This window comes from Notolepis coatsorum, assembly GCF_963971535.1.
Source record: "Notolepis coatsorum genome assembly, chromosome: 20".
Classification (NCBI taxonomy): Eukaryota; Metazoa; Chordata; class Actinopteri; order Aulopiformes; family Paralepididae; genus Notolepis; species Notolepis coatsorum.
This window is the reverse complement of record NC_140184.1, coordinates 23,045,643-23,059,310: the sequence shown is the minus strand read 5'-3', so window position 1 is coordinate 23,059,310 and position 13,668 is coordinate 23,045,643. Positions and strand designations below refer to the sequence as shown.

The 13,668-nt window shown below is 42.1% G+C and overlaps 1 protein-coding gene across 3 annotated transcripts in view; it reads left to right on the top strand.

The window, feature by feature from the left end:
* The window catches only part of large2 (LARGE xylosyl- and glucuronyltransferase 2), a 101,406-nt gene that overhangs the window by 76,278 nt on the left and 11,460 nt on the right, over positions 1–13,668 (top strand). For all 3 annotated transcript variants that reach the window (XM_084337228.1, XM_084337226.1, XM_084337227.1), the window contains 3 exons: positions 4,486–4,731; positions 11,930–12,219; positions 12,667–12,749. In XM_084337228.1, the coding sequence (XP_084193354.1) occupies positions 4,632–4,731; positions 11,930–12,219; positions 12,667–12,749 (473 nt within the window). In that variant the 5' untranslated portion in view covers positions 4,486–4,631. The remainder of the gene's footprint in view (positions 1–4,485; positions 4,732–11,929; positions 12,220–12,666; positions 12,750–13,668) is intronic.

The window sequence follows — 13,668 nt, the reverse complement described above, 5'->3', positions numbered from 1 at the left end:
TAACCTTTTACTAGTAACATTGCTTGCATCGATTATATTGAATGTCATTGATCTACTGGTCGACCGAAAATGTAAACGGGAATGTCTTAACACGACTGCGGACTCTGGATGTTGATATAAAATGAACAAATTGCCAATAAATATGAAGTTATATTTGAACCTCTGTTGTCAAGCCTTGTCAATATAACCCACCCCATTTTATCACGAATGGATGGTGTTGTAGAGTCCGCTTTTGAGCGTTTTGAGCGATCTACTGGTCGACCACGGCCGACTGGTTGGGCACCACTGGTCTAATAGAAATAAATGCATTCGAACAATGTATAGACATAGCAATGGCAAACAAAATGTATGACGTTATGTCAGCACCAGGCGCCACGCCCGTGAAAAGGTACAAGCTCGCAAAGCCACACCCCCCGTTCTCCCGGGGCCGAACCCGAGACCACCTCTGCCAGCTGATCCCATTCAGCGGGGGGTGAAACGAATCAGCGCCGTTTCGCACCCCAAAAGGGGTGAGTGAGAACACTCCCCCCCGTGCTCCGGGACGGTGATTCGATACAAAAGGCTGAGTGAGAAAGCCCCCTTACACTCCTGAAGTGTAAGTGTCTTGTGCCACTGCCTCTGCAGGATCAACAAAGGCAGCCTGTTAAAGTCCCCTTTAGTTTGCCTCACCCCGGCTTTTATATTCCCTCTTGTTTATGAGGCCTAAAAGGCCCTATTCACAGCTCAGAACACAAAGGCATAACCAGCTCACCTCCTTCTCTCTTCATAGTTCATACATTTTCAGCTTGTCTCCTCTCCTATCCTCTCCTCTCCTATCCTCTCCTCTCCTTTCCTCCCCTTTAATCTCCTCCCCTCCCCTATCTTCTCCTCCCCTCACCCCTCCTCTCTACTCGAACCTCCATTCTTCCTGTTTCAGCACCTTTCATTATGCCTAATGACATACACTCTCCGCATCAACCTTACTAATTAACTCATAAATCATCTGTTCACATCCATCCTGTTTTTAGGCATCTGGCTTAGATGACATAGGTGAAAGGTTTTTCTCCTTTTTTTTGGACCAATTAGAAGATCTAATCACTTCTGGTGACCACCGGGGTCGTCTTGTGTCCCCTGTACAATTCAGTGTCATAAACCTGATGCTGATTCAGCTGCGGGGGAAGAGAAATCATTATCATCATCACATATCATCACAAGCACACCTGGGCTGTAAATCATCATTGAGATGACACACACACACACACACACACACACACACACACACACACACACACACACACACACACACACACACACACACACACACACACACACACACACACACACACACACACACACACGCAAACAAAAATTCCCAAATTCCAGCTTTTATTTTTTGCCTTGCTTTGTTATTGCAGAAGACTGCGAGTAACACGTTTCTGTACAAACTATTGCATTTATGTTTCATATTGAGTGGACTAAACTGGAAAATAAATCTTACTCAAGGTTTACATTACATTCTTGTCACACACACTGACACCAAATACACTCAGCAGTGCACTCTGTACTTTATCACACTGTGGAGGAAAGCTAACTGTGTTTCTAGATTGACGTCACTTATGGCCTTGATTTGTCTAGATTTGCTTCTCTTTTCCACGTCAATAGCCTCTTTTAAGCAGCAGCACTTGAAGCTCTGACTGTGAAGGTCTTTGTTCCAGTGGATCATTTCTCTATTTCTATTTCTCTTTCAATGAGCTTTTGACCCTGTTCCTGTTCATAGAGGAACGGTTGTTTTGACTTATTGTTCTTGTGTTTTTTCCCCCCGTCAGCAGTTCACTGTCTTAGCCTCACTCAGGGGTTTGGACCCTATGAGAGAGAATTCTTCCAGCCAGCATTAAGTGAAACATTTAAAGATTTCTCACCCAAGGGCAGGCATGACTTTGTTCCTAAAAACAACAAGGGCATAATGCTTTGCTTTATATCAATAACAATAACAATAACAATAAGCCTAATAACATAGGAAATGTACTTATATCCCGGACCGTATTTTATTCTTAGGCTTATTGTTATTCTTATTAGTGACTTTTGTTTTGTCTACCTAAATGTTTACTGTGAGCGATTTGTAGTGCCAAATTTCCCTCGGGATGAATAAAGTATTTATATTCTATTTACTAAAAATACACCATCCTTTCATAGACTTGATCAAATATGAAGAAAAAAAGCACAATAATATAGTATATCTCACTCATTGAAGACAAATTATTACGTTTGGTTATCCTACATTTAGTCTTTTCCTCACAATGAATAACTGATTCCAGGCTCTGTGAGGGATTTCGTATGGCATGGCTGACGCGCGCTAAAGCCATCCAGGTGGAATAATAACATTCACAAGCTACTCCACACCCCGCAAGCCCTTTCCGTTATTCTTAAATGTAAAGATATGTTATGTTAAAAAATATATAAGTCAAATCAGTGAGACTGCTTTTCTAATTCTTACACTTTGCTATCAGACGTGCTGCAGACACCCCTGGCCTTGACTTCTGCCAGATATAAGCAGAGACGAGTCAAATGTGATTCCTTCTTCTGCCATCACTTTGCCAAGGTTTCTGCTCAAGGCCAGTCACCCTAACATAAATAATCTGTTATCTTTCCTAAACCGTGTGTGTGTGTGTGTGTGTGTGTGTGTGTGTGTGTGTGTGTGTGTGTGTGTGTGTGTGTGTGTGTGTGTGTGTGTGTGTGTGTGTGTGTGTGTGTGTGTGTGTGTGTGTGTGTGTGTGTGTGTGTGTGTGTGTGTGTGTGTGTGTGTGTGTGTGTGTGTGTGTGTGTGTGTGTGTGTGTGTGTGTGTGTGTGTGTGTGTGTGTGCATGTGTGTTGGCAGCATCTTCCAGTCTTGTTTCCTTCAGGCTTGTGTTTAATTAAAATGAAGTGTGATTCATTAATCACATTGTAGAACAAAACAGGACTTGCAAGTCTAATGAACCTTGTGCACATTAGTGAGCGAAGAAGAGAGAGAGAAATGGAATGACATTTGATTGACAGAAGAAATAATCTACAAGCCCATTATTTTTGCGTGCCACTGCGTCTTGCTTCTTCGCCTATAGGTCTTCCGCATTTAACCGCCACAAAACGGAATGCTAGTGATTTAATTTTCAATTAGGTCCAATTGATTAGATCCGACTGGATTTAGATTAATTGGGTCTGTTCAGAGCGGCGACTGAGGTGGCCAGAGGTTGGATAGCACCGCGTTGTAATTACCATCAAAGCCTAACATCTTACATGCTGTGTCGGCTGCACTGTGATAAAGAGGTGGAACAACGTGCTCAAGTCACGAGTCAGTCGCAACTTGTGAGGTTCACGTCTTGGGGTGAAGTTAAAAGTTCTACCATGACAGACCAAGTCAAATCAAGTTGAGTCACCAAGCACAAAGCAGGTCACGTGGAGTCAAAGCTAATTGCGTATTGTATCCATTAAAACAGGCCTACTCAGGCCAGAAAGGTAGGGAAGATATAACTGAGAGGACATACCTACCCTCATCTTGTACCTTGTTGCCCATATGCGCATGTCCAGAGTTAATTATATTGTTTACACTGCCTTTTTCTATTCTATTTTATTTGTACTTCCACTGTACTATAATTCTATGACCTGTCCTGTACCATGTCTTCCACTACCTGAACCCCCCCCCCCATGCTGCTATGATGCCTGAATTTCCCCAAGGGGATCAATAAAGGAATATCTTATCTTATCTCTTAAGCATATTTTTATTTATTTATTTATTTATTATTTATTTCTTTATTTCGCACCATTTCAACAAAACAGTAAAAACATTGACCATGACAGGAAGTATAATAAAGGTGCTGAGTAGAGGCAAGAAACCCAGATGGGCCTATACAGGGCCTCAACTCATTAAATCATTGGATTAAAAAAAAGAAACAAGAACAAAAGTAAAGTGAAATAAGTTCATAAAACAATTTTCATAATATTAATAATGATTAATAACGATAACAATAATAATCAAAGTAATAATAATAATAATAACAAAAACAACAACATTAATAATTAGTCTAAACAAATTAACACGAAACTGTAAAATAAAGTGACATTAACGGTTTTATGAGATTCACACATATGTCAAACTGGCAGGAATGCGGCGAAAATATATATATTATTTTCTGCCAATTATTATCACAGCACAACTAGTCACCATTAAGTCTCAAGTCTTGGTAATGTAAGTTCAGGTCAAGTCAAGTAATTTTCCTCTCTGTTAACCTTCTGTAGTGGTAGTGAAAGGTTAACCTTCTGTAGTGTGGTAGTGAAAGGTTAACCTTCTGTAGTGTGGTAGTGAAAGGTTAACCTTCTGTAGTGTGGTAGTGAAAGGTTAACCTTCTGTAGTGTGGTAGTGAAAGGGTTAAATCTGGTAAATTCTTTACATCAGAATGTGATTTCATTCCAGCGCCTCCCCAGCTTCTCACTGTGCTGCTCTAACCCAAGTTCCTCTCTCCTCTTCCTCAGATGAGAAGATGCCGCAGGGAGCCAATGAGGGACTGAGCCCCACCTGAATCCCCTGAACCCCTCCCCCCATCCCCATCCCCCCTCCCCCACCCAACCCCCCTCCCCCGACCCCACCCCCGGAGTTCCACCTGTTGTGCCGTCCCATCATGCACCTGCTGTGCCGTGGGCGCATGAAGCTGCTGGTAGCATCTCTGACAGCCGTCATCCTCCTCACCTGGCTTTACCTGTTGGCTGGCAACCTGGAGAGTGAGTGCAAACCTGGCTTTTTATAAATATAGTGGGAATTCCACACTTTTCTTCATAACAGCTGGAAGAATGAGGTAGACGTTACCAGAGATGTGCTTATTATTCTTCAGGAAATAACTCATTCAGTGTCGGGGAAAAAATAAGAGACTACGGTAATCGATGAACAACATTTTTGTTAACTAAGACCAAACCGACTAATAGACTGACATACAGCCTTAGGCCCCGTTTAGACGAGCGTTTTGTGAACAGAAACCGCAAAAGTCATCTTGCAGTTTCACTTTTAATTTTACGTTTAGACGAGCGTTTTGGAGTGGAATTCTCCGTGCAGATGACGCTGTAACGACGGAGACCCGCTGTCACACGATTGGCGCATATGTCACATGACGTGCTGTGAAGACCCGCCCTACTCTGCCTCTGATTCGCAGACTGTGGATGGGGAATGTGATTGCACCAAAGCAGAGTCACTCACAGACAGTGGGTCCACTCATGCCGCGGGACAGATTCTTGTGTATTTAAAAGTACTGCCAATGTAGCCTTCAGGTGATCTCCGTTGATATAAGTCAGACATACTTGCTTTGTTTACGTCTCGGCTACTGGCGCATACCTGCTACCTGTGACGTAAGCAGTACGCGCGACCAGAGCCGTGACAAACCTTTCGTCATCGTTTTAACAGATTTATACGGTTTGACAGTTTAGACGAAAGCGCAAAGCTTTTGCGTTTCTAGGAATTCCACCCTGGAAGGTAGTCTCACTTCTTTGCGGTTTCACCCCGTAAAAACGCAGTTTCCGTATAAACGAAAGGCACACCCGTAAAAATATTTTTGCGGATTCACCTGCTAGCGTTTCCGTCTAAACGGGGCCTTAGAGACATGTACTGTATATAGAAATGAAAAATGTAACCAAAGTCAATACAAATTTAATATTTCTGGGTATTACTACAAAGAACTATTTGTAGTAAGGTTTATAGGCCTTATAACAAAACCAAGATACTGTATCACTTAACAACAAAAAATGATATAAATAGCAATCAATTTATTTAGCATAGTGTTATTAATCCAATTCAATATTAAACATAAATATATTACATTTTAAATATGCAACAATATTAGTTTGAGTTTTCCTTTAACCTCTAAGGTCATGGTTACACCATTGAATACAGAAACGTTTTTGTTTTCTGAATGATTACGTTTGCTGTCCAAGTTAACACTTTGATTGCCTAAGGCTAAATTCATGATATACCATAGGTTGCCAGCTCTATTTGTCTATGGAGAAGTACCCCTTCTTTGCAGGGCTATAACTTTTTAAATTCTATTGCTAAATTGCCATTATTAGGGCCCATTCAATGTCCTATATATATTGTTCAGGGTGAAGCAATGTTAAACTTTTTCATTCACATATTCATACTAAAGTATGGTCTAATGTATAAGTATGTTTTCATCTCTTTCTGCAGCTTTCTCCAGAACGTGATCTATAGCCCCAAATGCATTATATTGATGATGAAATACAGTTTGATGGCAATCGGCGCGATATAAAAAAATTCCAACTAGACATGGTTATAGAAGTTACTACACATCATCTGATGTTGACCGGATGGGTGAGGGGGCGTTTATAATTCCGTGGGCAACATTATACCATTCATCTAGTGTGGGTCATATGTTCATCAGATCAGTTAGTATAGGAGACATTGAAAAATAACGCTGAATCTTACCGTATCTTCCTCGCGCCGTTGGGCGATGAGCGTGGAGTATACATTTTCCTATTATGGGATGTTTGAATACCCGGTCCATTTCCAGGTTGTATAATGGTATATACGTCCAAATCATGTTGTTTATCGAGTTATTGGCAACGGATCGCTATGTATTGTGACAAGCTAGAGTGCCGGAACCTATAGAGAGTTTATGGACGTGAATTAGTCATCAGGTCATTGAAATGCGTTCATAGCGATCTACGAAAACAAAGATGATGGCGAATGAATAAGGCAAATTCCCATTTGTCTCTTTCCTCTACCTCCCTCCCTATGTACCACAGACAATGGCATGAACATACCCTAAGGGTCCAATTCAGACTTTGTTTCTGCTTCTAAGTTTCATTTGGGCCCAATTCAGAGTTGATGACTTAAGCATGTTGATGATTATGTTCTTTATTTGGATTACTGGGAGATGTTTCAGAGAACCTCTACACAACAGAGTGGTTCCTGGAAGAGCAATGCTGTTCAATGGCCTTCTTATCCACTCATCTCCTCTCTAGACCACTTTACACTACGCACGGAAACACACACACACACGCATGTGCATGAAAACCCACGTGTGTACACATACACACACACACACAACTTACTTCTGGTAATCTATTTGTAACTTCTCCATCGCGAAGAACTCCACTAGGTCATGGAGCTCAGCGCTAGCGGTAATGACTGAGGGGTAAAGTGGTAAAGTCATAGAAGGAGCTCCACTTTCCAGAGAATCCACTCTGAAACACAAACACACACACACACACACACACACACACACACACACACACACACACACACACACACACACACACACACACACACACACACACACACACACACACACACACACACACACACACAGACAGTTGACTGATGAGCTGTCACAGGGTAGTGTATCCATTTTGGCTCTGGGGAGAAAAGTGAGAGGGGGGAGAGCGGGTTGTAGGAGCTTGAGTATAGCTAGGAAGTGGGCGCCTCACAAATACAGTAAGAGGGCATTGGTCTCACCGAGCAGGATCTGTGGCCACCGGGATCAGGTGTTGGCCACTGTATATGTTCCTTAAAGGTCAAGTCTCTTCCCCGTATGGAGCAGCGTTCTCTATTCCCAGATGTCTCTTTCCTCTCCATCTTTCTCAGTTTAACAGACTAGTGTTAACATAGAGTACCTTGCTTCAGCTGTGAGGCAGCTGTTCCTCAGAGAGAGAGAGAGAGAGAGAGAGAGAGAGAGAGAGAGAGAGAGAGAGAGAGAGAGAGAGAGAGAGAGAGAGAGAGATACACTGTTTTGCTTTGTTTTAACACTGGCTTTGGCAATGTAAACGTATGTTTCCTATGTCAATAAAGCCCCATTGAATTGAGAAAGAGAGAGAGAGAGAGTTTCGTTGACTTCCAAAAAGCATTTGACTCAATTTGGCACAAGGGTCTGCTGTACAAGCTGTTAGAAAGTGGCATTGGAGGGAAAACCTACGGCCTCATGAAGTCAATGTACACCAACAACACATGTGCTGTGAGGTGTGAGGAAAAACAGGGGTGCAGTTTGACTCCAACCCTCTTCAACATATACATCAATGAACTGGCAAAAACATTGGAACAAACTGCAGCACCTGGCATCTTCCTAGCAAACACAGAAGCAATGAGATATTATATGATTTAGATATGAAATTTGATTAATTGAAAATGGGGGACCCTGATGTAAACAAGACGAAAGTCTTTCTCTGGTCTGCATCCCCTTAACAATTGTATGTATTGAGCTGTACTGTACCCATTCTGCAATATGTTAATAAAGTTTTAAATAAATCAATCAATCAATCAATAGCATTTTAGCATTTTTATAAAACTACTGTATATTTGTATGTCTCTAAATGTTTTGATGAATTGAAAATGGAGGACCCTTATGTAAAAAAGCCGAAAGTCTTTTTCTGGTCTTCATCCTCCAGTCCACTGTTGTTGTATTGAGCTGTACTGTATTGTACCCATTCTGCAATCGTTAACACTTTGAGTGCCACGCCGGGTTTTCCTTTTTACCCCCTGAATGCCACCATCGGCGCCAATGTTAACGTTAATATCGCCTAATCTATGTTTTAAATTATGGCTATGTGTCTAATCTGCCCATCGCATTATCAAAGACTATTTTCCAGTCAGTGCTGTCAAGGCAGATTGGTTTTTTATCGCGTCATTTCCGTTTCAGAGCATTTAGAAAAGCACCCGTTTTCAGATAAAAAACAGCCCATTCTGGACCATTCTATGAAAATCGTCTTTTACTGGAATATTCCACAACGTTGATATTCGTCGGCCTTTTTATGAATCGTTTTCAAATAAACGCTAGATGATCAATATTATACGTGCACGCAAGCACATTCGGGCCGTGCACGGATAATCGCCGCAATGATTTCCTCTCGGACTTTTACAGTGAAACCGAAAGAGTCCATTTCACAAAACAGCCTATAACTTCATCAAAAGTAGTCTGATTATCCTAACACTGATAACATAGAGTCCTTACCTGACATCAGATGGTATCCAACTGGTATATTCCAATTCCTGATCACCATTCGAAAAAATCGATAAGTGTATAGATCCAACGCAATACAGTAGAACTCCATGATCAGCGGGGCTCAGAGGATCCAGAATGAACTCTGGTAACCCCGGCTGGATCAGTGGACTGGAAAATGTGGAGTACCGGATTTTTTTCCCCATCCATTTTCATTGAGTCCATTCCAAAATCCCTTATGTCATCTGAAAGACGATAGGGGGCGCTTTTTTCCACATAGAATCTCCGGCGGTGCTCGTGTATACTCGGGTAGGCTCGCGTGATGTAATATGATTTCAGATCGCTAAAAAAAAAAAAAAAATCCGAGAAATCTCGTGAGTGGCTTTCAACCACATAAAAATAAACCCGAGATATCTCGTGTGTGGCAGTTAAAGTGTTAATAACGTTTTCATTCATTCAATCATTCAGCCGGCAACAGAATAATTTTGATTGACAGTCGAGTCTGCCAATTACGTCACACCGCTTGCACCCGCCCTGCTGTTCTTAGCACCAATCGGCAAGCGATATGCGTTTTTTACTTTCCTGAAAGTCCTCCATTGATTTTGACGAGAGCTCAGCTCAATGACAACAACAACAACAACAACAACAACAACAACAACAACAACAACAGCAGCTCCCCGCGGCCAACGAGTGATTACCAGCGCACCGCAGCATGACTAAACGAGGCATAATGATTTTACTGCAACGAATGTTATAATAAAAGCCTTTCCATACATCTGTCTGATTGAAAACTTTATTAACAGACCGCAGAATGGGCACGCACAACTCAGCACGGGATATGAACAGTAATGCTTGCTATCTATGTCGTCATCGGACGTTGCTATGTTTGGGTAAATACGCTGATGTTATTGAACGTGTAACTATATAACGTTAATGCCACAAAACGAATGCCTTTGTTAATAATAAGTAGTAACTTTGATGCAGTAGTGTGTGTGTGGGGGCGGCATTGTTCAAAAGTTTGAACGGGTGTGGACCAGATTGACGCGACACAATCCTCTTGGGCAAAACATCACGATATCCACGATACGTTAAAAAAGAGTATCGTTAATGAACTGTACCCGATATTTATATAATATCGTCATATCGCCCAGCCCTAGTTATGGTATTCCAAAAAAGGCCCAGCCTACAACAACACAAACACAAATTCCTCCTAGACACAATTGCCCTAGAACACACAAAAAACTACACCTATCTCGGCCTAAACATCAGTGCTACAGGGAACTTCAACCAAGCTGTGAACGACCTGAGAGACAAAGCAAGTAGGGCTTTTTATGCTATCAAAAGTAACATCAAGCTAGACATTCCAATCAAAATCTGGCTCAAAATATTAGACTCCGTCATAGAACCAATTTCCCCGTATGGTTGCGAAGTCTGGGGCCCACTTGCAAACCAAGACTTCACTAAATGGGACAAACACCCAATTGAGACTCTGCATGCAGAATTTTGCAAATCCATTCTCCGCACCCAACGGAAAACACCAAATAATACATGCAGAGCAGAACTAGGAAGATACCCACTAATTATCTAAATCCAAAAAAGAGCATTTAAATTCTATAATCACCTAAAAGAAAGTGACCCAGACACACTCCATAACAAAGCCCTCACCTACAGAGAGACCCTTGAGAGATGCCCACTCAGCCAGATGGTTCTGGGACTCTGCTCACAAACACAAACAGAGCCACCAGACAGAAACTACACTGGACTAAACCAAATGATAAGAAAACTAAAATAAAACTAATCTGACACATTGGAAAGAATCAACCCAAAACAAGAGCAAATTGAAATGCTATTTGGCCCTAAACAGAGAGTACACAGTGGCAGAATACCTGAGCACTGTGACTGACCCAAAACAAAGAAGATCCTTGACTAGGTACAGACTCAGCGGGCATAGCCTAGCCATCGAGAAAGGCCGCCATAGGCAGACCTGGCTCCCAAGAGAAGACAGAATGTGCACCCACTGCACACAAGAAGAGGTGGAAACCGAGCTACACTTCTTAACAACCTGCCCACTATACCAAGACATCAGAGACATATACTTCCCACAAATTGCAAACACCTAAAGAGACTTTGAAAACATGGAAAATAACTCAAAACTCCCATACCTACTGGGTGAAATACAACAATGTGCAAACACAGCAGCAATATTTGTGAGCTGCTGTGACAAGAAAAGGACATCCAACGGAATACAACCACCATAACGACTGTCAATCACACACAACCATTCCTTCTGTACTGTACTGATTACTTCTGATTTCTCTGTTTGATTGTTTTGTTTGGCTTTGGCAATGTAAACGTATGTTTCCCATGTCAATAAAGCCCATTTGAATTGAATAGAGAGAGAGAGAGAGATCTGATCCAATTTGGATGACACTTTGCACATAGGTCGATAAGAGTAAAAGTATTTTATTTTAATGAATTCCCACCATTTTCCATTGAAATCAATATTGAGGTCATTCTAGTTGCATTTATCTTTGTTTTATATCTTTTGTCCAGCATTACCTAGTAGATTTGGCCAGCTGGCTCCAGTTTGCGCATATGCATCCTTGGGCCTAACAGTCTCAACTTGCCATGCAAAGGCATTTTACAGTAGGGCAGAGGGACAGGAATAGTAACAATATGATGTTCTAGAAACTTTATCGTGTCATGTGTAACTTTCTTTTAATATATCCTTCACTCTCTCTCACCCTGTCTGCGAAAAAACAGCTGCTTCACAGCTGAAGTGAGGCACTCTGGGTATGTTCACACACCCTTGTCTGTTGTGTGTAGAGAGAGAGAGAGAGAGAGAGGGAGAGAGAGAGAGGCAGGGAGGGGGGGCTGGGAAAGAAGGAAGTGGGGATTAGCTAAAATGTGACCTGGGGGAGATAGTAGATGTAGCTTGGTTAGCATTCACTGCTGCTGACATCGTCCCCATCCCTCCCCAGATGGCCGGTCCCTCCTCCTGGCCCCATGTCTGGCCGAGACCCCCGAGGCCCGGGTCCTGGAGAGGGCGGTCCTGGAGTCGCGAGTGCGAGAGGTGGAAGAGGAGAACCGTAAAATCCGGCTACAGCTCAGCCAATCTCAGGGCACCGCCGGCCAGCCCCCCGACGGTAACTACGGCAACCAGCAGTGGGGCGCGTCCGCGGACACGGGGCCGGAGGACGTGGAGAGCACAGCAGAGGAACGGAACAACCACACAGACTGTCCCCGCTCGCCCACCGTCCAGAAGTGTGAGGTCAGTCACCGCCAGGACCTGATTATATTTATTAAAAAAAAATATATATATACATATTTTGTTGATGTGGGATGTGATTATTATAGATACACATGCTATTGGAAAACCCGGAATGAAGACCGCGTAGACTCGACTACAAACAATTAATTCTCGTAGAATAATAACAAAATGTTGTAGTTGAATCTACAAGGTCCTCATTGCCGGACGGTGTGGAGTGAGGACCTCGTAGACTCAACATATAAATAGATAGATGTGCTTTCTAAACAGAATTGTGTGTGTGGTTGAGTCTACGCAGTCCTCGTTTCACTTTCTTCAAAATCATCATTAATGATTAAATTCACGACACGACAACAACACATATTGTAACTATGTTTTTAAATTCCCTTCATTGATCCCCGTTTTATCATCTCATCTCAAGCTTAACCGCCGTCTCTCCTTTCTGTGCAGCTGATCCATGTAGCGTGCGTGTGTGCCGGCCACAACGCCACCAGAGATGTGGTCACTCTGGTCAAGTCCATTCTATTCCACAGGTGAGCCTGGCTTACAACACGATTACTTTAACAACACGTGGTGCCAACAACAAAACGTGGTTAGGGTTTTCTTTCTTACATGATATGAAAGTATAGGTTCATACCTTCAAAATAAGCCATCTCTTGTACAAATCGGGCGGCTCATTTTGAGCCACAGAGCTTCAAAGACTGAACAGAAAACAGAAAAACACAATAACACAATAACACAGCAATAAAAGAAAAAGCAAGAACAATGATCCGTTGAAACAATCCGAGGTGACAGGTGGCTCAAGCTGAGCAGTGATAATGAACAGAACAACAGAAATCTTTATTCAATTTCAATCTTCATTTAATAATGAAGAGCAAGCTTTCATTTACAATGATGTCAATAATTTTTTACAGGCATATTAACACTGAATGCCACGAGGTGGCGCCAGAGGTAGCGCTTCAATGCCACCATCGGCGCCAATGTTACGCTTAATATCGCTTAATCTATGTTTTAAATTATGGCTATGTGTCTAATCTGCCCGTCGCTTAGCAAAGAATCCTTTTCCAGTCAGTGCTGTCAAGGCAGATTGTTTTTTTTATCGCTTTATTTCCGTTTGAGAGCATTTTGAAAAGCACCCGTTTTGAGGTAAAAAACTGTTCATTCTAGACCATTCTATGATAATCGTCTTTTACTGGAATATTATTACTATTATTAGTAGTTATTACATTAAAACCTTGAAACGGGTCGCTGGAGACCCTAACACCACATAAGGGTTAAAGATAAACCGATACCAATAGAGATTTCAGAGTGGATGAAGCAGCACTTCTATAAATTACATCTCCATAATCCAAGACAGATGGAAAAACTGCTTCAATTACCATCTTTCTCCTATTCATTGGGAGGCCGGTTCTGTTCCTGTACAAGTATCCAATTTTTTTGGCACAATTTACT